The sequence below is a fragment of the Corvus hawaiiensis genome, chromosome 1, assembly GCF_020740725.1.
Source record: "Corvus hawaiiensis isolate bCorHaw1 chromosome 1, bCorHaw1.pri.cur, whole genome shotgun sequence".
NCBI classification, from domain to species: domain Eukaryota; kingdom Metazoa; phylum Chordata; class Aves; order Passeriformes; family Corvidae; genus Corvus; species Corvus hawaiiensis.
Window position 1 is genome coordinate 89,520,206 of NC_063213.1, and position 26,509 is coordinate 89,546,714.

Sequence of the window (26,509 nt, forward strand, 5' to 3'; positions counted from 1 at the left end):
GGGCATTAGTATGCTGGTGTCATGGGGGTTTTACCCTTCTCCACTTATGCTAGCAGACAATTTTAATCTTTCCTTTAGCTAACAGAAAATGGAGTCTTACTGTGATCACACCTAATTTCAGGATTCATAATAAACATGCAGGAAATTTAGGAGATTTAATAAAGGTGGTTTGCCACTTCTATCATAAGGAGATAAAATAGGAAGGGTTATTTTTTTGAAAGAGAAAGAGCAATCTAAAACACCTCATACATGTACTTTAGCATGACATTTTTTCTGAGAGGTAGTACTCCTAAAAGGTGATCTCAGAATCCAGTTAGTGCTGTAAAAGATTCAGATTAACAAAAGAAAATTTCCAATAACTTGACTGTCTAGATATTGCAGATTTGAAGAGTTGTCAGACTGTTTTTCACATTTTTCTAAAGTGCAATAATTGTATTTGGTAGTAAGTTCAATTCTTGCTGTAGCAAGGCATTGATAGTTATATCAATTATATATTATATCCATTTATAGCAATGTGTTCATTTTGGATTAGAAAGGCTAATAGAAATATTAATTTTTTAGCCAGGAAGGGTTGTAAACATATTTTTCAAACATTCCAAGAAAACAGGATGGAGAGATTGGCTGTTTATTTAAGCCTGCAGAAAGCCGTAAAAGCTGTGACGCTCCGTGTTATGAAGTATGCCAGGACCTGACACAAGAATCTGTGAGCAGTGTGTCTTGCCTCATTGCAAAGCACACCTGCAACTTTAAGAGGCTCAATTAGGCAAATGTATTAGTTTCTCATTATCAGAGTCTCAGTCTCCTCCTACCTTCTTCCCTCTTATCCGCCTCCACAAGTCTCAGCTGCATGCTCCTGCTGCCTGCATCATGCCAGCTTTGGCTCTCCCGAGACCTGTTCCCACTGATAGATGTCAGCAGACAGGACTTGCCAAACTTCCCTCTCCTGGAAGCTGCATTGTCTCCTGCTGCTCTGGTGAACTGGACTGATTCACAGCAAAGTCTAACAGCTGTGGGGTGTAGCACAAGGAAGAGGCACTATCATGTGTCAAGAAAAAACACTTTTCCACTACGAGCAACCTATTTCGTGAGCTTACATACACTTAATTCCAGATTTCATTAGTTGACTGTAACAGACTAAATGAAGTGCTCGATCCAGTGTTCCTGCCTGCAGGAAGGCCTGGAAAGTAACAGCTTCTGCCATCATATTGCTTTTCTGTCAGTCTCTAAGTCCCTTAGCTGATTCTACTAACTCTGAGATGCCACCAAAATAAGCTATCAAGAAATATGGACTAGTCCTAAATATACTTCTCCCTGAAGATTTAGGCGTCTCCTACTTGGGATTCAGAACCATGAACATCTGCCTTTTTGAAAACAGATATTAAATCCTTTTTTTCAGAAGTAGAAGCACACTTACGCACTTGCTTTTTATATCATCTGTCCTTAAAATTGCTTAATCTGTCCTGCACTTGTAGTCACCTGTTCCTGCCACTGTCTGAGGGGATTCAAACCCTCTTTTTCCCAAGCACACCCTAACCACTGGGCTAAAAGCAATTCTGGTATGGTATAGGGAGTGTGGAAAGGTGTTCTCCTCTACAGCCAAGGATGGAGGTTTTCTCTCTGTTCCAAAGAGAAGAAATCCATAGTTTGGTAATGAACATGGTTATCAGAATGGTCTGCTTATGTATTTTAGGTATTTATTTCTGTTACATGTTTTGTCTTATGATAATTTTAATACACAGTTGTGCAAACAGGGATCAGAAATAATTTCCTTTCTAAACTCTAGACAAAAAGTGAAATAGTCATGCCACTTAATAACGTGTTTATGTTATAGTAAAAATGCAATACTGTTAATTCAAGAAACAAATTTTAAATGGATAGAAGGAAACTCTTTTGTGAGTAGTACATACTTATATGTAGCAGAGCCCATCGTTTTGGGAGGGGTGAATATCTGTGGCTACATGTCTTGTAATTGTCCTGCCCAAGGATGTAACTACTGGCTGACTCAGGAAGAAAAACTGTCCTTGCTGATTAAAAGACCCTGCTGTGGATAAGGAGTGTTTTTGAGAATTAAAAGAGAAAAATCCTTCTATAAAGCATTGCAGACTATTGCTGGGATTTACCACATGAAAAGAGACTTTTAGTACTATATCTGCCTTTTTTTCATTTATTAAACAGAGAAATATGATTTGATCATATGTCCTTAATTTTCAGTAAACACAAAATTCCATGCTTCTGTGTACAACCTACCTAATATGTGTACTACATAAAATCTGATGTAATTAAAAAAGATAGCTCATTTTGCAAACATCCACAGGCCTAGAGGTGAAACCTTCTAAAAAGTTTTAACCAACTTAAATGTTTGACTTTTCTGCCCTCGGAGTGTTGACATGCATGTAGCTTTACTTACCCTGGTGTTCGTAAAGATGCAGTGTGCTTATCATGACCGCCTTATTTATTGCTTCCTCAGATTTATGCCTTTCTGAGGTAATGAAAGAACAAGAAGAAGGGCAGGAAAGGCTGAGACACCTATGATAGTTTCTGCATAAATTAGACAAGGTTGACAGGTATGGCTAGTGTCACTTAAGTGGTACAGCTGGAAAAAAATCAAATTTCAGGTATTTAAGTCTTTTTCCATATTTGAAAGTGAAACAGCAACTTCTCAAGCTAAATATAGAAGTACTGCTTAGAGTTTGGGTAGATATGAATCAAGTAGATCATATCTGAAGAAAAGGTTATTGGCATCTCTGGCGTATAGGGGATGTTCATCAAGCAAAGGAGAATGCGTTGTGAAAACACTCATCATTTAGGATAAAGGAGGAGGGAGTTAAAACCCTCTAGGAAACTGTTTGAAAGTTATGTGCCATAAAAAGTCTTTCTGTTGAGTCTGTGGTGTATTGGCATGCAGTCCATCCAGAAGCTTGTCTTAATTTTCCAGATAAACAGGTACATTTAATAAAAGATGACTCCTCTGTCTAAAAACTTTGTTACATTTATGCCCTGAAACCATCAGGACTACAGCAAAATACTGCTGAATTGGAACATGCAGAAATTAGGGCAGTAATTAATGTGAGTTATATGACTGCTTATGACCAAAAGAGATTTTTGTTAATAAAACCAGTATTTTCTATTTTGTAAGATATTGATTTCTAGCCAGGGAGACAAAGAGCTGCACAGAGAGCTGTGCAATCCTGCCCTTGGAAGTGTTTGGGGCCTGCAGGGGCAAAGCCCCAAGAATCTAGTCCAAGGTCAGTTTTGACCCTGCTTTGAGCAGGAGGTGAGCTGGTGGCCTCCTGAGACCCCTTCCAGCCTCAGTGATTGTGTTACTGTGTCAACTTTCAGATGTCTGAATTGTGTGACTAAGATGGGTGTGTCCCCTAAACAAACAGTCCTACACTAATGTCATGGGCAGGTTCAAACATGAAAATTACCATGAAAATCAATGACTACATTTAGACAGTATTAGTTCTCCTTACACTGTAACAATGTTTATGTTTTAGTAGAACTGCTCTTCCCTTGAAAGGACAGGACAATGTTCTGGGAAAAATAAACTGTTGAAGTCAACAAACTGGAATAGCAGGCCATTTTTCCTTGATGCATGCACAGTGTGTTCAGGCTCCTGAAACCAAAGCAGTAATCTGGAAAGGCCTTTTTCTTTAAGTTGATTATCTTTATTTACATAGTCTAGAACTAGAAGTGCTAGTTTGAGTCTCACATTAATGACCTTGAACTTTCTCAAGTCAGAAATTCCATTTTCACCTGAATTTTTGTTAAACCTATTTGTTGCAGCCAGATTTACCTTTTTTTTTACAGCTATAGAATTGTCCTTTTTATCCTTGTCCTTTTTTATCTGTCCAAAAGGTATTTTTTTATTTGCTGAATAATTCATTGTGGGAACTGTCTTAAAATAGGATCCTGTTAAACCCACCACAAAGTATTAAAATACTATGTTTCTTTCTCACCTACAGTTGTGGATGTGATACCAAAACATCACTAATTCTAATGTAGTGGAAAAGTCAAGTCTTTTAATAGTTCTGTTCTATTTAGAGTAAAAAAGGCAGTCGGGATAGAAGCATATTTGAACATGCTGAACTGTCTGGCGCTTTTCCGATCTTCTGCAGTTCCTCAACTTCAATATGTGGTATCAGGGTGAAGTGCCACAGAACTTGCATAGCTGAGTAAACAACCACCTACTTGTACAAATGTTTCTGCAGAAATATTTCAGAAATTTGCCTTGAAATTAGCTCTGCCATACAACTCTCTCTTCCCTTTTCCTCCTGAGCTGCCTCAAAATAACCTACAAGAGATACTTGTATTACCTTATTTTCATCTAAATTAGAATCTGCCATATGTTTATTTTGGTTCAGTTGTCAGGCGTTTTGGTTCATTATCCAGCTAAATGTAGGTATCCATAGAATAATGCACCTACAATTTTGCTGAGTACGGGAGATTGGTGTGCTATTCAAAGCTGGAATGGTTGGTATTGAGTTTATTAGATAAAGGAAAGTGAATGCAGTATTCAGAGCATGTGCAACCAGATTTTTTTTAGTCCCATAATATGAGACAAACAATAAAAATGACAGATTTAGTTTGAAGAATTTTAAAATCTAAGGTATAGTTTCTTCTCTTGTCTTCTTTAAAAGACCTTTGGAGCATCTGATAAAATTACTCCTCTCTGATACATTATGCCTTTGGTAACTTTTTGAAGGTTTGTAGAAAGACTGTTTTTATTCTCAGTTCCTGTAGAAGTGCAATGTTTCATAGATCAGTGTACCTAACCTTTGTCTTTCTGACATGGTGTTTCAGTATGGCAGTCTTAAGTATCTGTACACAAATGGAAAAACTTTCTTCTAAGTAACTTTAGACTGCAATGCACCACGGCAAAAGTAGTGTGGTTAGCAGAAATGAAATAAAACTAGAATTTTTATCTACTTAAAGTGACAAGAAAGACAGAAGCAAGTGCTAAAAGTAAAGTTTCTTTTTCTGTATTGGTTTACCAGGTAGTCCATAACATTTTGAGGGTAAAATTTAGCTATTCTAATTCAAGTGTGTTTTTTCCTCAGCAAAATAGATAGGAGCTCTGAAAGAAAGATACACCCTGTTTTCAGTTGAAACTAATTAATTGCCTTTCCTTGAAGAAATGTTGTTCTGTTTTTCTTTGTTACTCAAGTGTTATTTCCCATCAGAATGGATAATGTTTGACAGAATAAACTACAATCAGGAAGCAGAGTATATTTTTTTTGGTTTTTTTTAAATTAAATTGCTCTCCCGTCAGTCATAGGAGCCGATAACTTTTTACTTCCCTTATCCTTGATTCAGTCACGTGTAGATGAATGGACTTGGATCCTTCTCCCACCTTGGCTGAAGGCTGTTACTCGGCACAGGGATTCTGGTATGCTCCCTGAGCAGCATTACACAATGTTAACGGCACATGAGCATATTGTAATCCTCCACTCTTTTCTCCTGAAGTACTTTGACCTTAACTGTTCTGTATCAAATGATGTATTTTAAACTTTTAATTTGCAGTTTAGCCAAAGTCCTTGACTGAACTGAATTTTTCTGATAGAGGAAGGAACACACTGGCAGTTTTTTTATAAAAATTCAATTGTGATTTACTGTAGTCTTTTTTGCTAGTATGCTTCCATCCATTTTCAGTCTTAAAACCCATCAATTTAGGAGACTTTTTTTTCTCTAGAGGGATCAAAATATTCTGTTAGCTGAGCTCACTTTTACTCTTGATGAAAGTATGACCCAACACATGCTTTTGGGTTCTATCTGTACTGAAAGTTTTAGGTCTAGGGCCACTTCAGCAATGCCATTCAGCTTATGCTTATGAATTTGTCCAAGTTACAATTTTCTTAATAAAGAAAACTGTCAAACTTTATAAACAAGGAGTAGTCCCAATCCACCAAATGAAATCTAAAAGTGAGAGCTCCCTTGCAATTATTTAAGCCGAAGGGAGCTTTGTGGCAAATGCAAATTAAACCAAGCTTTTCTGGGACAGTGTGAAGCTATTCACAGTTGCGTCCCAATTACATTTTATTTGAGGCTTTTCCCCACAGGAAATAGTAATTTTTTTTCCCTTTAAATATCTGTAAGTTATAAAACTTTGGCTATCACAGTACTTGAAAGTTCTTAAATGGGAAAACATGTTTGGCATCTGAAATCCCTTGATAATAAATCCAAGCTTTTTACTGAGGCTTGTTCATGTTTTTCTGTGTTTTGACTGTTTAATAATTTTGAAGAGAAGAAAGTAAACTTGAGTTTTTCTTGTTTTGTTTTGTTTTTTTTTTTAAAGTGAGCAGTACCATTATGAAAGGAGATCTTGTGTCACGAATTTGCTATGTCTTTTTCCTCTAGGTTTTTAATGCTTGAGAGGTGGGGAAAGTAATTAAAATCTTATTCTCCCTTTGGTTACATTTTTAATTTTGAATTCTAACCCACACACATCATAATAGAGCTTTGCATTAGGGTGTTTTATACCTCTATCAAAGTGACTAAAGTAATTAATATTTTATGCATTTTGGTAAGTATTTTGTCACTGGAACCACCAGTGCAGGTGAATGATAATGGTTTGAAGCTCAGGCACTGACAGGACCCTAAATGAGAATGTCGCCTTTTAATCAAGAGCACTTCGAGTCTATGGTATTGAAATGCCCTACAGAGAGCATAGGAAAGCCATCCATCACTTTGTGACAGTTCAATTTTTTAGTGCATGAGTAAAATTTTATTTAGCTTTTCTGAGGCAGTTGGAATGTGAGATGTTTAAGTTGCCTCAGAACAGCAGAAGTTCGAAAGCATAATGTCCAGATTGCTATCTGGGTAGCTTGTGTGTCTTTGTGTATTACCTTTACCTATTTAAATTGCAATTGAACCATTTTCCATGTCTTGCTTCAAACACCTTTCCCCATACTCTTATATAATCAACAGCAGAGATTATATCTAAATTTTAGTCATATGTTTGGAGTTCATTTGCACAGTTGATTAACTCTTGATGCTCAGCGGAAATAACTAGCAAGTCAGAGGGAAAGAACCACTGCTTTAGGAAAGGCAGATTTTGTAAGTCTTGCACAGGTAAGCAGTTTGATACATGACTCAGAAATCCTCTGGGAAATGCTTAGAAGAAGAAGTGCATTTAGTGATACATGTACTTGGAATTAAAAACTATTATTATAATAGTCCAACAATCTAATTTCAAGCTTTGTGTTGTTACGTTTGTTTTTAACAACCCTCTTTCAGCTTTCTTTATAAGTGAAAACAGCAGTAGCATCTGAGGACAGTGTGATAATTTAAGCAAAAATATTTTTGTTGTCAGGCCTTTGGGGTATTTACTTTTGATGTCAGTGGAAGCAGAAACCTATACCAGGACTCTTTTCTTTTAAGATGAGTTGACAATGATGAAACCCCCTGACTTAGATGGATTTACTCCCAATTTACACTGTATACATGAATGACTTGCCAACCCTAGTAGCTGTTTGAAATCAAGGGAAATTATCTGCACTATACTTAATAGCTAGTTTCAGCTGAATACTACTTCGGGTTTGGGGTTTTTTTTAAGTAAATTCAGTTTTTCAGCGCCCTGTGGAACAAAATTTGCTGTGAATATGCAAGATTAGGGTAGGTTTTTTTTTTTTTCCCTTCCTGGCATTTGAACATTTTCAAGCTGAACTATTTTTTGTCCTATGCCAAAATAAGGTAGGACCTTCTGTGAAGGGAGAATGTTATTAAAATACTAGCATTTACTAGAATGCTGAAAGAGAAAAGGCTGGGGAAATTGTACTGGGCTTCATTTTAGTAAGTGGAAAGGAAGAGGGGAAAAAGCTTTTCCTGCTGAATCCAAGAACTAGTAAAATGCAACCAGATGAGGAAGACATGTTTATACATCTTACTGAATAAGTCTTTCCAGCAAACCCTTCTGTCACAGACACGGATAGAGTTAATCTTGTTCCAGAGAGTGCTATTTCCTTCAGTCCTGCATTGTTACTGAGTCTTCAGTGAGTTTGCTTTCAGAAATATACTATGGTAATAATGTTGGCAATGAGAAATTTTTTAGCCATCATTTTTAACTTGAGCTTAAGCATGTCTAATTCTGACACCTTTCTCAGTGAATTATTCCCAGCAATGTAAAGAGCTGCATTTTTGTCTGCCACAGGGTACGTGTTCAAGTTTTAATGGCCCCTGTCATGTCATCATGCAAAGTTAAATGATTTAAATATTCAGAATGTGCAAGGGCCCAGGCCAGCCTTGTTATAGTGAGAGCTAATATATTAATCAAACAGCTTAATATATGTTCCAGTATGAGCAGTATTAGCTGGCACTGTGTTAAATAGCTGACATTCAGGATCTACTCCCAATTTTAAAAAGTCTGCTCATATCATCGCTGCTGTCAGCTAGAAACATTCGTGCTCTGTTTCCACATGGCATTCTCACTCCCTGTAATTGTCTGCTAGTGAAAATACAGGTATTATCCATCGATTTTATAAATTACCATTTTCTTCCCTGGCTGCATGCCACAGCTCTGTCAGGATATCACAGAACTTACACACAACTAAAAGCCAAGTAAGTTGCTACAAGTTGGATATTGCTGCTTTAGAAATAACCGACTACAGGAATAATTGGACACATGCCATTATTGAAGCTGATTTAAAGCAACATTGTAGTAGTATAGTGATTGTGAAAATCAGCTACCAAAAGAAAGGAAAAGTAATTTAAACTATTTATTGAATTTCACATAGAGAGTTTGAAGACAAGTGGGTTCCTTGGTAAAGTGGGTGCTTGGGGCCAGACCCCTCTTATTACTTCTTCAATAGTGACATACAACACCCTCATCATTGCTGTTAGACAAAGCCAGCATTTCAGAAATACTGAATGCAGAAACCAAACCAAACCAAACCCCAACATGTGTAATCGCCTTCATCTACAATTCCTGTACTCAATATATTGTTAAAACGAACAAATTAATGATTTGCAGAATCAATGTTTTCAGTATTGGTTTTGCATTCTTAAACTAGAAACTCCCTTTCCAGTTCTCATAGAATTTATTTACACATTTAAGTTTTGATTTACCAACATGCTATTCAGTTACCTTCTAGCTTTAAATTTTGTTTTTAGCACGTAAAACTGTAACACCTAGTGAAACTGGCTACTGATGGTCGTAAAATACCTTCAGTGATGTGCAAATCCATTTTTTTTCCTAAGCCATGACATGCATGGCATGTGGTGACAGGATGCCAGAAATGCACGTATTTACATCTTTTACTTTATGTTTCATGTTTTCATGGGTTTTTTAATACATTGTAAAATCCCATTAGTCTAAAATAATAAAAAAAATGTTATATAATATAACCTGAAAGTAAATAGAGAAGAAATTTTACTTCAGTATATATCAGCTATTCTGATATATACAGATGTTGAGCAGTTTTAATCCTTGCTGGGGGAAGAAAAAAAAAGGAAACTATGAGTGAAACAAGCACTTTCATAATAAGCTAATTTCACCTGGTATTTAGTGCCATCACAGACACCCATCCCAAACCCCACAATGCTGATTCCACCTAGAAATAGCCAAAACAAAGAAATCAGCTTCCATGGTCTACGAGTTTTGCTTGTCCTCTCTAAATAGAACCAGACAGATGGCGCAGTCTTTGGAAATCATGTGCAAACATCTGCGGTAGGGAATTTGGAACAAAATATATACAAAAAATTAATAGATGTACCAAAACCTAATATTGAAAGTAGTATGTGAATAGGCAGCCTCCCAGTGTGTTTTCTCCCAGTACAGACAGCATATACAGCAGGGTCCAAACTAGGCTCATTCCTGGGGTTTGGCTTTACTCTAAAGAAACCAGTGTTAAGGTAGCAAAGCTTAGCTCAGGTCTCTTCCTCAGACTTGGCTTCTCCTAAAACAAACTCCCAAGTGTTTGCTGCAGGTTTTCAGTCTCTCTCAAATTATTGCTGTCTACCAAGTCCTCTGCCATCTTCCTTCCTTGGGCGACTATCACCCAGTCCTAGGACATAACAGGGAGGGCAGAGTCCCACCCAGCAGGCATGCTCTGAATACTCGATAGATGGTTGTGTGAAAAGAAACGCAAAATAAGTTGATCCCTTCACTATTTCTCTTGTCTTTCCTAGGAGGGATAGAGGTTGCCAACCTGCCATACTGTGGTTGTAGTTAAAATTCAGCTAAAGCACATAAACACAACTTTACAGAGGGAATAACATTGCACAAGTGCTCCTGTAGGAAGTATTTGACCTGCTGCCTATGACTTTTAATACGTGCCATTCCAGTCAAGGTTGCTCAGTGCCTGGGGGATACTGGGAGGAGGAGGAGAAGAACAGAGAGGGGTAACATGAGAAGAAGTGGCAACATGGACTTCAGTGGAGATTAACAGGCACAGAAAGAGGTACTGGGAGAGGATGAACATAGTTACTGATGACTTAGCGGCAGTCCTTACTGCAGTGATTTTACCCTTATTTGAGGTAAAACTAGCATAAGCATGTTCGGCTGTGCTGAAATCACACCTTCGTTTTCCCATCCAGGTGTACCCTGTAAACGTAAAGCCACTCCACAGTCTTTGTTTGCTCTAATCTTCCACAGACTATGGAGAAAAACATACTGCTTAGTGACTAATGTAGCACAAATTCCCTGCAGCCCTAGTTACATAAACCACCATTTAAAAGACACAATTTAGTTACAAAGTGCGCGTTAAAAGCTGCTCTCTCCTTGAAGTGTATATTGAATTCCCCATAAAGATTGTTTACAAGATCAGTTAAAAGGAAGCTTTAAAGAAGCTTTTGAGCATTTCAGCCCATGGTTGCACCTTCTTTTTAGCCCCACAGCAAAGCATTTGGGATTATCCCAGGAATCTGAGGGTGAGGGAGTTAGCTAAGAGAGCAGCTTGGTAGGGAAAATGTGCTGGGGACGGGCTGTGGATTGGGCAGGAAGGGGAAGTTGCCCCACACGTGACTGTGGGTTACAGCACACATTGAGCAGAACATGTTCCCTGGTGACAGACACTTCCTCACTGTGCTCACAACACCACCATCACCTCACAGGACTACAAAGGGTATTTGAATTCTTCCTGTTTGTTTGTCCCAACATATGACAGTGAAGAATGAACTGTCTTCCAATCTAAACGACCAAGAAAACAAGCACATTTGGGAGAGATTTGTTCAACTGATGTTAAAAGTTAAAGATTACCTTTACTGTGCAGTAATTGTTCACTGAGGAATCTCTTTTCAGGCTGTGAATAATGGTTTGTACTATCACTGTATTATTCACTTTCAGGAAACATGTATTTTGCAGAACGAAGGTAGATCCATATCACCTGCCTTTAAAAAACTTTGAGAAAACAAACCTGAAAAATTACATGATGTTTCCTATGCTTTAAATCCTTATGTTCAAAACACAGGCCAGAGAGATTTGTAGATTCTGGAGGCACTTGCAGTTTGTGGCTATAAAGCTGCAGAGGATATCAGCTGAGACTTCTGCAGGCTGCACAGGAAGAGCTTTTCAAAGCTCTGTACTGCCAGAGCTCATGCTTCTGTGCAATAGCACATTATTCTGGAAGCAGTGCTTCTGCTCAACTCTTTAATGTTTTTCCAGAAAGAAAGCCACATTAGCTGAGTGTCTCTCTGTCATGGTCCCACTGCTAAAAATCAGAGTTTTCATACAAGCAGTGCTGAGTGAGGGAACTGGCATGCCTCTAGAAAAAAATGTACGTCTTTATCTCAGTTGCCATCATTTAACTGGAATCACAGTACTCAGTCTTATTTGCTTCCCAGTCTGTCACAGGGCTCTGACAACATGGTATCAGCTGCATACCCCACTGGTATGAAAGCTGCTTTACAGCCCTGCACACCAGCCTGCACCCTTTGCCTTGGAGAGGAAGCCACTGCTCTCAAATTGTCCATGATAGATCCAGAGGCTACTGCTGGAATTATGTCTCACTGGCACTGGAGAATGACTTGGGCAATCCCATGAACCCAAACAGCCGCAGTTGCTGCTCCAGATCCTGCTGCCTCTGCCACCATGCAAGGGATACTGGCACCAACAAAATCAACATCTGTCCTGTAATGAGAACTAGCCCAACTCCTAGCAGCTCAAGTACCTGAAATCCCTTAGGGGCTGGTATGGAAAAGAAATGACATGTAGTATTTACATTCAGGAATTGTCCTGCCAGGAACAATTCCTTACTTTCCTTCCCACTGCACCAGCAAGATTAGCACTGAATCCACAAAGAAAAAAAGCCACTGAAGACAGTGACTATAATGTATAAGTATATCCAGCTGCAGAAATAACAGACTATATGTATAAGGAAGTCTCTTCCCCTTTACTATTTAACTATTTTTATTTGCTGAGTCTCAAAGTTACGGTTTTGAGATATTGTTGAAATGCTACTCAGAGCCTGTTTCACAGAAACCAGAATACTTAGGAGAAGATCACTGAAGGGGCAAAAGTGATAAAGTAATTATCTGTAGAACTGAATTTAAAACCAACCAGATGGTACCAAAGAAAAGGCAAGAATGCTTTGAAGAATAAATCTGAGTGCTGATTCTTCCACTTAAGAGAATTTACACTGATAATGAGCAGTATTAGAGATAATGAATTCATGAAAAATAATCTTGTATCTCAAGCCTTGTCTTTCTCAAGACTGACTAATGTTTGCTGCTGAAATCTGAAATGCTGGCAGCGTGCATGTGCAAGAATATACTTTGAAACCTAGGAACTCTGTATTAAGCCACTTTACTCAGGATGGATGAAGATATTTTCTCTGCTCACTGCCACATAATGTACATGTTTCTAAACATCTATCTGCATTTCTTCTGTTTCTCTGACAGTCACTGCCTTTTAATGTCTGTCCTCAGTGGAAGAATCAAGTTTAAGCTACAAGCTTCAGTGTTGCCTCTTCTGATGTTATTATGCCTTACCCCTGTAATATGAATTTACAGAGGACTGAGTGTTGTTTTGAAAATAGATTATTTCTATTAGTAGATTTGATTTTAGTAAGGCACTAGAAACATTGCTTTTTTACTTTGTACTTCCAATATTTAAGACCTTTCTTTGCTATGTTGAAAACAGGCACCGTAGAATGACGGAAGTATTTCCCCTAAGAAGAGTTCAGCTTTCCCAATCCCTAATCCTGTAATTACTTTTGCATGTATTAAGAGTAAAAACACTTCCCTTGTAGTCACATGGAGAAGGATATACTGAATCGTGGCCTTTGCTATATAGTCTCAGTTCGTAGAGGTCCTCCCATAAGCCACAAATAATAACAAATTTCTCCTACTTGAATATGTATTGTATCAACACAAAAGTTTTTTACAGGAAAACACTTTTTTTCCCCCTAAATATTATCTCTCTGAAGGTAACATAAAAGAACACTTTAACCATCCGCTCAGTAAATATTGACTTAGCTTTTAGCCAAGCTTTTAGTTCTCCAAGTAAAAAAAAAATCAAGGTGTGAATTCTTATTGACTAAACTGCCACACTCAGTGGCAAAATTTGCACTGGCTTCGGGGTAGATGACGATTTCAAAGAAACATTTATATATGTAGCATGGGCTAGTTCTGGTAACGCGGAGATTTATGGGCCACTAACAAATTAAAAAAAAACCCCATAAACTCAGCCATGTAGAATTATCAGAAATTGCTTAGACTGCCACACAACTTTTTTAGCTTTCCAGTCACACACATCTTCCCCAACTGCTCTTCCTGCTAAATAAATAAACAAACCATAAAGAAAACCTAGAAAACACCAACTAGCATCCGTGAAGATTTTGTGAAGCTTGTGTATAAAAATAATATATAATTAAATACTTTTTCTCTCAGTCCTCACTCAAGCACAGCTGGCACCAAGGATGAAAAATAAAATGATTAATCAGTTTTTCCTTAGAAAGTTGATGAAAAACCTTCTTATAAATTTGATATATTCCTGTTAATACTTTATACAGAACATTCTAAATCAGATCCAGTATACCTTTTTTCTGTTTTGGGTTGCCCATGCTGTCTTGCACTTTATAAAGTGAGATGAGATGGCTTTCATTAAGACTGCAATAAACCCTATGTGGCTTTTACTCAGTGGGCTTTGGCCACTCTATTCCCCTCCTCCCTTTTGTGTGCGAGTTGTAAATTGATTGAGAAATACTCTGTTTCATGCTTCCCCATTCTCGGCATGCAACATCTTTAAAGATTCAAAAGAGAGAGGAGAGCAAAAAAGGCAACAGGTAGGTAATACAGCAGATGGCTCTGTCTCCAGTTAAACTTGCTCAGAGTAACAAGCAGTAAGACTGTATTTTTTCTGCAGGGTGCAGGTGGAGAGGCTGTGAATGAAAATAAATTTCTGAACACAGACTCCAGCACAGGATCAGTGGAAACTACTGCCAAGCCGTTACCATTTAAAGATCCAAACTTCATCGTAAGTGTATTATTTTAACAGTTTGAAATTCCGTACTTTTCCCATAAAATGCTTACTAGGATTCTATTTAACCATGTTCCTAGTGTAAATATTAAGAAAATCAACTTAACAGCCAGATAAAAGGTTGACAATTTTTAAGAAATTCACCTCAATCCCTATAACATCATGGTCCAAAGTGCAGACTGTATTATAGCATGAAAATGGCACTGGTCCAGAGGCAGAACTGTTATATTAAATTCTGGAACAGAGTGAGAAAACCTGTTAGGTGCAGGTAAGTGTGGCGGTTTTATGATATGGTATCTCACAAACTACCACAGCTAGAGAGGAGCAATTAATACTATGAATGTAGGAATCCCGTGTTTCACTTCCTAGTCAAGGCAGGCTGCAAAGCAATTGAGCTAGAAATTAGCTAGAGAGTCATTAGCAAATGGCATTTTGCACCTCTTCTGGTCCCTGAAACTCTTAACAGATTTGTGGTGTCTTCTTCCAATCATTGCTAGATTTAGAAGCAAAATGGTCCATGCTCCTGAGAAGTCTGGCCTGCCAGCATTCAGTCATGTAAACACTGACAGCTGATGAAATGCAGGCTCCTAAACACTCTGAGGGTTAGACTGGGAAAGAAGGTGAAGAAGATTAAGTTAGTAATGCTGGGTTTGTTTTTGATATCTTTTTATCTTGCTGTGCCAAGGCCAACTCATTGGCACACTTTACAAACGCTTTCTAGACAAGCAAACTTCTCAGACTGCTGGTCCTAAGCCAGTACTTAGAAAGAAGGATTTTATCCCAGATTTCTTTCTGTATGAACAAGATACAATATCCCACAGCACATAACGAGTAATTGGGCAATGCACAGCTCACTAAGCACAGGTTTGGCAGGGGGTATGAAATTAATCTCTGATATGTGAGTTGCTCTACATCTGCTTTGCAGACAACTTCAGCCATGAGAGGGGCGTTCAAACAACCATATACTTTGCTCACTAATCCTCCAGCAAGCACCAGTGTCTTTGAGAAATGGAGCTTATTGCAAAAGCTCCTTTTGTGCCCAGAGGCATCCCATGTAGCTTCCACATAGGATTTAAATATCCATGAGGCCCTGAGATGATTGTTCAGTTCTTAGAGGGATGTTGCCATTTCCAAAGAGGCAATACTAATGTCTGCATGCTTGAAATAATAATGAATGTACAGGGTCTTTGCCAACTGCTGCAGAAATAATAGGCATTTATAATACAAACCATGAAATTGTCCCCTCCAATACAGTAACTAATTTGAGAAGAAATGCATTGAGTGTTAATCACCATTTCATTGGTATGACCTGGTAGTAACAATTTGGATGGATTTTTGCATCTTTTCAGCCTAATTTGCCTTAAAAGGAAGAAAATAAATCAAATAGTGTCTATCTCTGATACGTATGCCCAAGTTTGAACCATTAGCTCACTGCAGAGGATAGACTTAAGAGCAGAGAAGGAGGAAGAACTGACCTCTTCCTAAACTTTCTGATTGGAATTTACATCCCTTAGCAGTGGGGAAGGGGAAAAAGACTTTCTGACAGCTGTGTAGAGCAATAGCTGCTGTAGAGCAGTAGCTCCACCTGTCCTAGCTGTAGCTTTCTCTGAATTTTGCTTGGTTCATTTGTGCTTGGCAGTCATTGCCTTTTTATTGTAGATGTGTGAGGTGATGCTCAGCCCCATTCCTAGGAGGCATAAGTTCATATAAAAACAGAGGTTGCTTTTGAGATTACTGAACAAAAAGTCATTATGCAGTGATTTGGGAGAAAATTCATGCAATGAATTTGAATTAGTAGTGTGGTAGTACATGTAGTTTCATCTCGTGCTGTAGCAGTCACTATTATACAATGTTCTTTAGATGACTAAGGTGTTACCCCAAGAGCAAATATTTGCTTCTACATTTTAAATCAGATATCCATCACCAAAACCCAGTATATCATCAGCTCATGAATAACTTTTCTGAACATATATCTACAAAAAAAAAGCTTTCTCATTGAATCCTTCCTCCTATCATCCTCATCAATTTAACAGGTTAATTTATAAACATTTAAAGCAGAAGTGTGTTTACAGAACTTTGCTGAGTTTCAATGAGACTCATGGGGCAAATAATAATGAACAGAAATAACAACTCCTCAATTGTAAGAACATTTTCTTTTCATGAAGTTAAGTTGTAAATCTGTGTCCTTTGATCATTTAGAAGCAGTACAGTGCGTTGTGCAGCTTCTATCTCTGGAGGGACATAAATAAATTACTCTGTAGCAATCACATTTGATAACTGAGACTGCCATTATAGTACCTGTGGCAAGCCTTCCATTAGTGTACCTTTCAAAATGCAAAATTGTCTTGGCAGCCAACATTCTATTTATTATTCTTTTTCTATTATTCTGTCTCCTAGCCTTTGAAAGAAAAATAAAATTTCCAGAAAATTTCTCATAGTGTTCATTACATTTTCCAAGATCAGTTGTGTTTTCTACAGTCATGGATAATTTGTAAAAGAGCTAGAGCTGCACCTGTAATGTGCCATAAAAAGGAGAGAGAAAATTTAGCTGTATAATCACAATTTTAGGAACAACTTCATAGTAATAGTAATAAGTTCTAATATGATAGGAAGTACATACAGAATCCTGTAATCTCAAGCTAAGCCTAACCACACTGATTTTCTATTTCCATGTAAAAAGCAGATTTTAATTTCCTTCAGTTAATCGGAAACGTAGAAGCTTTGACACAGTCCAAAAAGCTTTGTTTTTGCTTGCAGCCAAGATTAAAGTGTACAGTATAGTAGCCTGCTGATGAAATAAGTGAGAATAGCAAATCGTTCATGACAAGATGAGACATATCAGAAAGACGATGAAATAGAAGTGTCATGCTCTGAAATAGTGTTCTTCATTTATTTTTTCTCTAAACACCATATTTTTAATTCTAGCACTCCGGCATTGGTGGAGCAGCAGCTGGCAAGAAGAACAGAACTTGGAAGAACCTTAAACAAATTCTTGCTTCTGAAAGGGCATTGCCATGGCAACTAAATGATCCTAGCTGTAAGCTGCTTAGACTCTTTGCGTGCATTTATAAATAATAGAATGTGCACAAATAACTTTCTTTAAAACTAACCTAAATTATTTCATCAGTGCATGCAGTATCCTGCTTGAACAGGGTCCAGTAGTACATTTAAGATTACTCCAGTCACACTCATTAGCCCTATGTCGAAAATAGGGGGAGACAAATAATTTGGAGTATTGTGGCAAAGTTCAAATACATTTGGGGAGAGAGTTTAATAAGGAGAAAGTATTTTTCCAAACCAGGTCAGAAGCCCTTATTCCCATGAGGTTTTTGTCACCCTTTCACTGGTTAGGAGCTGCCTCCTCCTCTGTGTACAGTTCAGAGGTCTTTTGGTGGGTGGCTGCTGCCTGATTAGCTATATTTAAGTAATTTTCAAATAGTTTCTGCTAAGCCACATACCTGCAGTGGCTTAGACCTCAGCTCAAGCTTCCTATCCAGCTCCTTATCCTAGATTCTTGGGAGATTTAAATCCTACATCCTCTCTTTAGTGCAGCGCAGCTGAAACTACACTATTAGCAGTGCTGATTAGCAGTCCTAGCTGGTTACATCTACAGGAGCAGAGTTATAGCAGTGGTCTTAATCTAGATATTCTTCAAGTCTACTTGTAAAGCAGGATACTATTGAATGTAGCTGCCAGCAGAATGCAATCCTCAGATTTTATTTAAGCAAGTGGAGGCATTTCAAAACTGAGCATATGCATATACTTTTTGTCAGACTTGGTGCTTTATCCAAAAATAGCTTGCCATTTTTTGAAGTGTTTTAGACGCAACTGTTACAGAAGAATGCAGACTACTGTGTGTTCCTGGCTATTGTAACTGACAGTCTGCTGATTTTGCTATTTCTACTATGCTCTGTTTGCAACCAGAAATTTACAGGATTTTTTATAAGAAGGAGGGAAAAGAAATTCAGTTTTGTATTTAAAACCAGCTGTCTGTGGCATTAGGATCTTTTGAATTATGAGGTGATGAGTTAGAAATTTGATATGGATGGAGTGTTTGAACTGAACATATAATCTGAATGAGTTGCAAGGGAGATCAGGAAAGAGGAAAGAAATCAGTCAGGTACAAGATATTTTTATAAACATCCAAAATTGAGGATTTAACTACTTAAGCATACCAACTGTATCTTAAAAAATGTTTATGAATGATAATTGCTATTTAAAGGGCACCAAAGAACAGCAACTTCCAACCCTCAGTTTAAACATTCAGACCATTTTCTAGGTCATTGACTGGGCTTAAAGTGGTACATGCTTAAAGATTTAACTGATTTAAAAGATTACTTTGCTTTTCTGGATTATAGCATTTCAGAGCTGCAATCTTGAGCAATGTTTCATGGTCTGAACATACAACATGCATATGATAATGGCTATTCTTTGCACGTGACTGACTGCAAGGAAATTCATTAAGACTTGGAAGAAATGGACATATTTCAAATGGCTCTCGCATTTTCCTTTTGGGAAGGGCAGTTCTGCTTGCTGAATTCTGTTAATAGGTGAGCAGGATCAGGCTGTGATTTACAGTGCTAGCAGGCTAAATGTTTTCAGAGGTAATTCTGCTTCATATTTCTTTGCCTTAGTGTTGCTAGCTAATAGAGACCTCAGAGAGTAGGTTTATGTTGTAGAATATATATATAAGACACTGAGTTTATGCCTTTGTTTCTCTTTAGATTTTAATATTGATGCTCCTCCTTCCTTTAAGCCTGCTAAGAAATATTCAGACATTTCAGGACTTCCAGTAAGTAATTTTTTTTTCCCTTCAAAATTGGCATCTCACCTTTCACAGTGAAGTAGTGCTGGTGCCTTGTTTTGTAAAAGATGTATATGCTGATGTTCCTATTCAGACTTGGGCTTAATAATTATCTAGTGATTTAGGACCAAACCCCAAATACTGTCACTGCATCACAAAATCCTTAGGTTGTTAATAGATGCTGGGACAGACTAAATACCTTGTCCTGCCAAGCAGCTCCAATGACACAACTTTGTCACCTGTAGAATCTACATTGGTGCCCATAATTTCTAATTCTTAAGATAGGGGCAGGAAAAGCTGGTAGTCCACAGTGTCCGTGACTGTTAACTTTGCAACGTATACCCACAATGACTGAAACTTTCCATGCTGTTTGCCTGAGGCTGATTTATGTCATTGTATCTTATAAGAGAAGTTTTAAAAAGATGGCTCAGCAATTTTCAATAATGAGATTAGGCAAAATTTTATTGTTTGGCCCAGGTTAAAAAAAAAACAAACCTTGTTATCATTGCTCTCAAACTTTGCCTCAAACAAATCAGCCTGAAACAGACACTTGGCATAGACTGTTGAGAATTTTAAATACCCCTATGCTTCAGAGCTGCAAGTTGGAGTTTGGCAGATGTATAGCCTGTGTGTCACAGATGGGCTCTTTTACGTGTTTTTGTTAAAGAAAAAGGAGAAAGGAAAAAAAAAATCCCAAACCACATTTGACTTAGATACGGTTTGCACATCCTCCAGAAGGTCTTGGTAGTTACAGTTTGGTGCCTGAATTCCCCAAGGATTCTGTTGGCACAAACCAGGAGTAAAGTCCTTGAATTCTGCCCAACAAACATTTTGTATCTGCTGCTGAAAGTGCTCCTATGTTACATGAATAATTTTACTTAAAACAGGTGTTAGTAACAGCATATCTTTTCACTTTTCACCTTCAAACGCCAGTGATTTATTTTTCAGAAGCCTGTGCATTTATTACAATTGAAATCAATGGGAATGTTGTGTTTTGGAGTAAAAAAACGCTTAATTAATGGTTACACTAAGTAGCTACAATAATGAAAACTTTGTGATGTCAAAGAGCCTTGCACAGAATTTCTGTGTCACTTCCCCCAGTTTAATCTGTTTCTCACCCATAGGGCACTAGCCCACCTTCACAGGCTTGATATCACCTCCTGGTACATATTTATTATGCTGATGCAGGTTAGCATACCACCTTGCATTCTGTACACTGAATTAGGCAAAAAGTCCTCATTAGGACACAAAATGGGTGAGCACTTAACCAAGGGCTGCCTTATAGTGGATATTTAGTGTAAGGCATCAAAGAATAGCTATAGCACCAGCTGTGTTCCTGCACATCCTACATTTGATCTTGATGTGGTAGCATGTTTTTTTAGACTTTATTTTTTAAGTAACACATTTAAATAAGGCACCTCGGGGGTGACATGTGTCCAGCCTGTGCCTCTGAATGTGGTTTGGAAAGGGAGTGAGTTGCTCAGATAAAGGCTGGTAACTCTTGGTGTTCAAGAGGGAGTGGGAAAGCAACATGTTCCTCACAGATGAACTGGCAGACAGCAAATGGAAGAGACTGCTTGCAAACCCAGGGAAGATAATTCCCTCCAGCCAGGCAGACCCTACCCCATCTCCAAGGAACCAAATAATGCTTTCCAGCACTAACCTTTGATGTATTTCAAAACTAATCAGTCGTTGCACCTCTAGTGAGCTGATGATGCAGGGTATAGATGTGAGTGGAGGCCACATCCCTACCATTTCCATCAGTGATTTATGTACTATAACTATTTTAGCTCAGTATAGATACTCTCTATACAAATCCATATACAAATTCAGTACTGCTTTTGTTTTCTTTTCTTCTCTTTCCACTTTTTTTTTTTGTTAATTTTACATCCTCTAATTGCATTGTGAGTAGTTTCCTATTTTACCTGGCCTGCAAGGTTTCTCCAGACTATGAAAAAATTACCACGTTTAAAAAAACCCCTTTTTTATTAAAATAGCTGAGACAGTGTGTCCTTTAAATTGCTAGGCTAGAAATGTTTCATAAGAAGCACTAAATATGCTTTCAAGATCATTTCCTAGTAGGAGGATATGTGGGACAAGAGAATATTGTAGAAATGTAGTATTAGAAAAATGTCCCTGTATTTTCTTTGTAAAATATAAAAGCATATGTGTAAGAATGTATTTTCTGTAGGAAAAGCTGGACTCCCCACGAGGGAAAAAAAAAAATTCCTTAGCATTACCCATGTAGGGAAGAATTAAATTGTCTAGTAGGTACAAAAAGAGAAGTGTATTAAAACATTCTCAATCAGCATACTTGCTCTTATATTAGATGCCACAATTAAATTCTACTGATCCCCTTCTCTTTCTGTGTGTAACACAAATGGAATTAAATTTACCAATGGTCTCAGCAGAGCAGCCAATTTATATTTGTAAGGCAGCCTAGAATTCTAAAGCTATTATCTACTGTATTGACACTGCAAAATAAACCTATTATTTCCAAACTTGCAAGATGAATATTTAGATATTTTAATGTGCAAAAACAGAGTAATTTACCATAAAGCAGATTTAAAAAAAAACAAACCCAAACCTTCAAATGTTTATATTTCTCTTCCTTCTCTGAAAATGGATCAGCCCTGTTACTATAGAAACAGATTGAGATAGCTAGTTTATTGTATTTTAAGAGCATGTGTCTATGGTCTTTGATTTAGTTTTTAAACATGACAGAGTTTTTTCCTCGCAAAGTCATCTAATTCAATATTCTAATCTCTTTAGTTGTTTCTGAAGTACTGGTAAAGTTTGTTTTCAGGCTGAAGCCATGGCATGAATGGCAGGTTACCATACATTAGTGTCTGCAAAGAGTACAGCCCAGTACATAACACCAGAATGGTGAAGAGCAGCCATAATATTTTAAACCTAGATCGGTGCACAATACAAATTGCAGATACTGCTTGGTTACTTTATTACAGAATCATGCACGTTTGAAAAGCAGTCTAATTGCTTAGCTTTTTCTTACATGAGGCCAGATGTAAAGAGTGAAATAAAAGTAAATTTATACCTGCTGTAACCATGAAGTTACCACCAGGGATAAATTTACTCCTAATGTTCTAACTTTGCCATTTGTTTGGAACTTAATTGATGGCTTGAACTGTTAGCTGACTACATTTAATTAACCTAGCGGTGTTTCTTTGTAAAGAAAACCGAGCTACAAATAACACTAAATTTTCTAAGCCATATCAGACCAAATGATTAGCTGGATTGTTACCATGGTTGAGAGGTGCTTTCCAACATAAAAATGTAGAGAGTTCTGCACTACAGCTGTGTGGTGTGGGGGAATACTCCATCTCTTCCTGGCCTTTTCTACTTTTAGTAGCAAGGTCTTGAGGGATTTCAACTGCCTGTGCCTTGCAGCCTGCCACCATCTCGTGCTAAAGAAAGGCACAGAAGACACTTTTGGAGCCTTGGCAGGCACTTGGTAATCCAGTGCTGAACAGGCAGGGATTGCCCTGGAGGCTGAAGGTGGAGGGGCAATGCCCTGATGCCTGCCTGCTCCCAGTGCAGCCTCCTGGCCTACCCCTGAGCTCAGGCGAGCTCCAGGTTTCTGCAGCAACAAGGGGAGAGGATAGAAGGAAACTGGCACTGCTCCCAGGCACCCAGGGTCCAAATATAGCAGGGGATACAAGTGTAGCCCAGGGTGAGCTGGCCAGGTTGCCATCCTGAAAAGCTGGCAGCTGGAGCAAACCACAACACTGGATTCAAATCTCTTACCAGTTCAGTCACAGAATCATAAGCTGAGACTCCTTAGCTTTAAAAACCACTTTAAAGTAAATTAAAAGCTAAGTTCTATGCAGCAAGAGAAAGGCAGTCCAAAGCTATCAGAGCACCCATAATTCAGCCTCTTTGTGGGTAATTTATTGGCAGTAGCCTGACTCTTTGGAGAACTGCCTTGAGAGAGACTGCACAAGGCACAGAATTTCTAGGGTGAGTTTAGAGAGCTGAGGAATTTATTTTGCTCTGTGTCTTATAGGAAACTTCTCTCAGCCCTCTGTTATGTTTAATGAATTTCTAATGTGATTTTATAGGGCTCTGTTAACTTCTCATAAGTTCTGACATGAGGAGAAAGAAAAAAAGACTTGTGGCCATGTGGTAGAACAGCAGTGCTGTTACTAGGAAGAGAAACTCACTGTTTTTTGGTCTTGTAATTGAGATACTTCTTTTACTGTTATGGTTAGAAATTTTATTTGAATAGTGTCTCTAACATTGTTTCTTTTTCAGGCAAATTACACAGATCCACAGAGCAAGCTAAGGTTTAGTACTATTGAAGAATTTGCCTATATTCGGATGCTCCCTTCAGATGTGGTTACAGGATACCTGGCTCTAAGGAAAGCAACAAGTATTGTTTCCTGAGCAGACTAAATACTGTTGTATGTTGCTTGTGAACAGTGCTCATTTGGAGTGTCATGATGGAAACTGACTGTGGGACTGAGGTTCTTTAAAACTATCCATGGATTTTTACATCTGGAAGTAGTTGATGATACATGCATTTGAAGAACATATGGATTTAATTTTCTTAAATGCTGATATTTGTTAGTTTGCCAGTTTGTTAGCAATTTGGTTTGGTGAACAGAATAACTTAGACCTTAAGGATGTGTATCTGGACCATAATGTCTCATTTGTATTAATTTCTGTAAAGACAGGATTTCATCTCCACCCTGTATATTTTATGTACTACCCTGGCTCAGCAGAAACTGTCATTTCAATTAAGGAAAAGGTAACAAGATATCCAAATATCTAAACCTGCCTTACCAGATGTGCTTGCCACTTGGCTGTGAAGTTTGTCCCATCTGTAAAATGAAGCTAAAATACCCAGCAAGTGCTGCTGTTGTGATGACTTTTTAGGGTACCGTGGCACTGTGGAAATGAAGACCTTCACACAAATGTTTGTATTGAATTAACTGCCAACATAAATAAAGTTGGACTCAAACTTGCTTGTAAAATACCCTGATGAACACGTGTAACAGGATCCAATCAAATCATCTTGATCATTGCACTTCTCAGTGTTTGAGTGCTTCATTTCACAACCTGACTATTCTTCTACCTCTCCTAGTTATTACAATATTAGTGCTAATTAGTATGAAAAAGTACCAATTTCCCAGACTTTTAAAAAAGATGCTAAAAAGTAGGAGTTCCACTGTCCATTGGCATTCTGACACCCAGATGGCCTTCAGCAAGGCAAGACCTTCTGCATTAGAACACTGAACTTAGCACCATGAGACACCAAAAGAATAATTGAGAGCAACTGAACATGGTCACACTTTAGAAGAAGGAGACTGAAAGAGAGTTTGGACTCTTGCTGGGGGATGGCTGACAGCTATATGCCAATGTGCCAATGTAACAATGACCCTGAAATTAGGGGCAAGGGGGCAGAGAGTTTTCTGCCCATTCTTTCTTTCTCTCCTCTTTCTTATGACAAGCTGCTGATTTGAGGTCTTCCCACTTCTGAGTCTTTGTCCCTTAAACTCTTGCTAGGTTGTAATCTGGACTCCAAGTTCAGGCTCAACTGTTCCTAGCTCCCAGTCACACAGCCTTCACTCCCACACTCCATCAGCTGTCCTGCAGTGGTGGCACTAGAATTGGCTGCTACACAAGTTACCACTTGCTGTGGGGATGCTCTTTTCCCATGTGCAAAACTACCAAGTGGAAGACTTGTGCCATAGTGTGTTAGTCCTGGGGAGGTGAGGTGCTGATTAGGAGACAGCACTACTGACTCAGGAAGCTCCACCATGGACATCAGGATCTTGTGCAAGGCACACTCTTCTCTTTCCCAGCACAGGCAGCACACAGTAATGACTAGTTAGTGTCTAAGACATCCTTTGAATACACATTTCTATAGACATGATAATAATTAATGTTTTTCTGATTGAAAGAATAAATATGCAGAGTGTTATTAATGCTAGTTTAATTTCATCTCCAAAGCAGGAAAAACAATAATGGGATACTTTGTTTAATGAAAGTCGGTGGGACTCATTCCTCACTTTTTGTGATCTAATATTGCCAAAAACAAATTCTAAAAGTCTTTGACATGCTTACAATAGATCCTTCAAAGCTCTAGATATCTGATAATGCTACAACTGTATCACAGTACAAAAAAGAATAAGACAGGATATTTCTCTGCATGCCAGCAAGCATCCAAGCCACATTCTCTTTGCACTGAGTTTTATAATGGATATTTTTAACTTACATTAATACTGAACACGTGTTTATAAGATAAGCTTAACACTGATATGAAAAGGAAACACATAGAACTGCTGTAAGATCATTTTTGTTTTAAATAAGCAGACAGCAGCTCAGAAAATCGATTTCACAAGCTTGTTCTCTCCCACAAATATTTTTAACATTCTTTGGGAATGACTGTGTAGGAGCCCAGGCTCCTCCACTGCCAGAAGTGTTCCATGCACTCCTGCACTCTATATTAAAATGTTGCTTCTCAACTAATTTCTCCCATGCAGAATTTATGCATTTCGTTTTCAAAATCTAAGAGTCTTTCTGAATAAATCAGCATCAGAAAAGCAAATATATCTTAAACTTGGCTAAAACATTAGTGACTCCTCTCAGTGCTCTGTACCTGTATGATGGCTACTAGATTCCCTTTTCTTCTTTTCCTTGTTTCTTCCTTTGTTGGCTTTTTTTTCCTAGTCAGTAGTACCTCCCTTTTACTCATTAGGTTGTGCAGTGGTCAAGCCAAGAGTGATGAATCAGCCACCAGCACCATTCAGCATTACATCAATCAACAAGTTTACTGTGTGAAACAATCAAACCAGATTTGTTTTAGCAGGAAGCTGAGGACAGAACAGATCTAGTGGCCAACATGTGCTGTGGTGTCCAGTCCTGCTGCACTCCTTCTGAAAGCAGCACGTGAACCTGCTGCTCTCATCAGTGCCTTCTATGAGAGAACTGAGCAGTACTTCCCTTGCTGTATATAAGAGAAAATATGGATGAGTGAAAAGCTTATCTGTGCCATAGAGCAGTTTTAAAATGTTTTATTGGTAGCTTTAGAAGAAGTGAAAATTGAGTAGTACATTTATATGTAACAGTACTTACAGGATATTATCTAGATAAACATATATAAGTTGAATTTAAATTGAAAAGAGGACAAAAGAAAAGCATTTGAAAAGAGAAGTGGCAATGAATGCCATTTCAGACTTGGGGAGAATGTGTTTTGGCTAATAGCACTGCCATATCTCTAAAGCAGAAAGCCAGCAGTCTGTTAGAGTACAACCATTACGGGGAAGTAT

The 26,509-nt window shown here is 38.1% G+C and overlaps 1 protein-coding gene across 1 annotated transcript in view; it reads left to right on the forward strand.

Annotated features, from left to right (window-relative positions):
* INO80C (INO80 complex subunit C) overlaps positions 1–24,264 on the forward strand; it is a 30,525-nt gene extending 6,261 nt beyond the window's left edge. The window contains 4 exon segments of the mRNA XM_048313052.1: positions 14,300–14,410; positions 17,339–17,450; positions 19,138–19,205; positions 23,490–24,264. Of these exon segments, the coding sequence (XP_048169009.1) occupies positions 14,300–14,410; positions 17,339–17,450; positions 19,138–19,205; positions 23,490–23,621 (423 nt within the window). The 3' untranslated portion in view covers positions 23,622–24,264.
* The last annotated feature ends 2,245 nt before the right edge of the window (positions 24,265–26,509 follow it).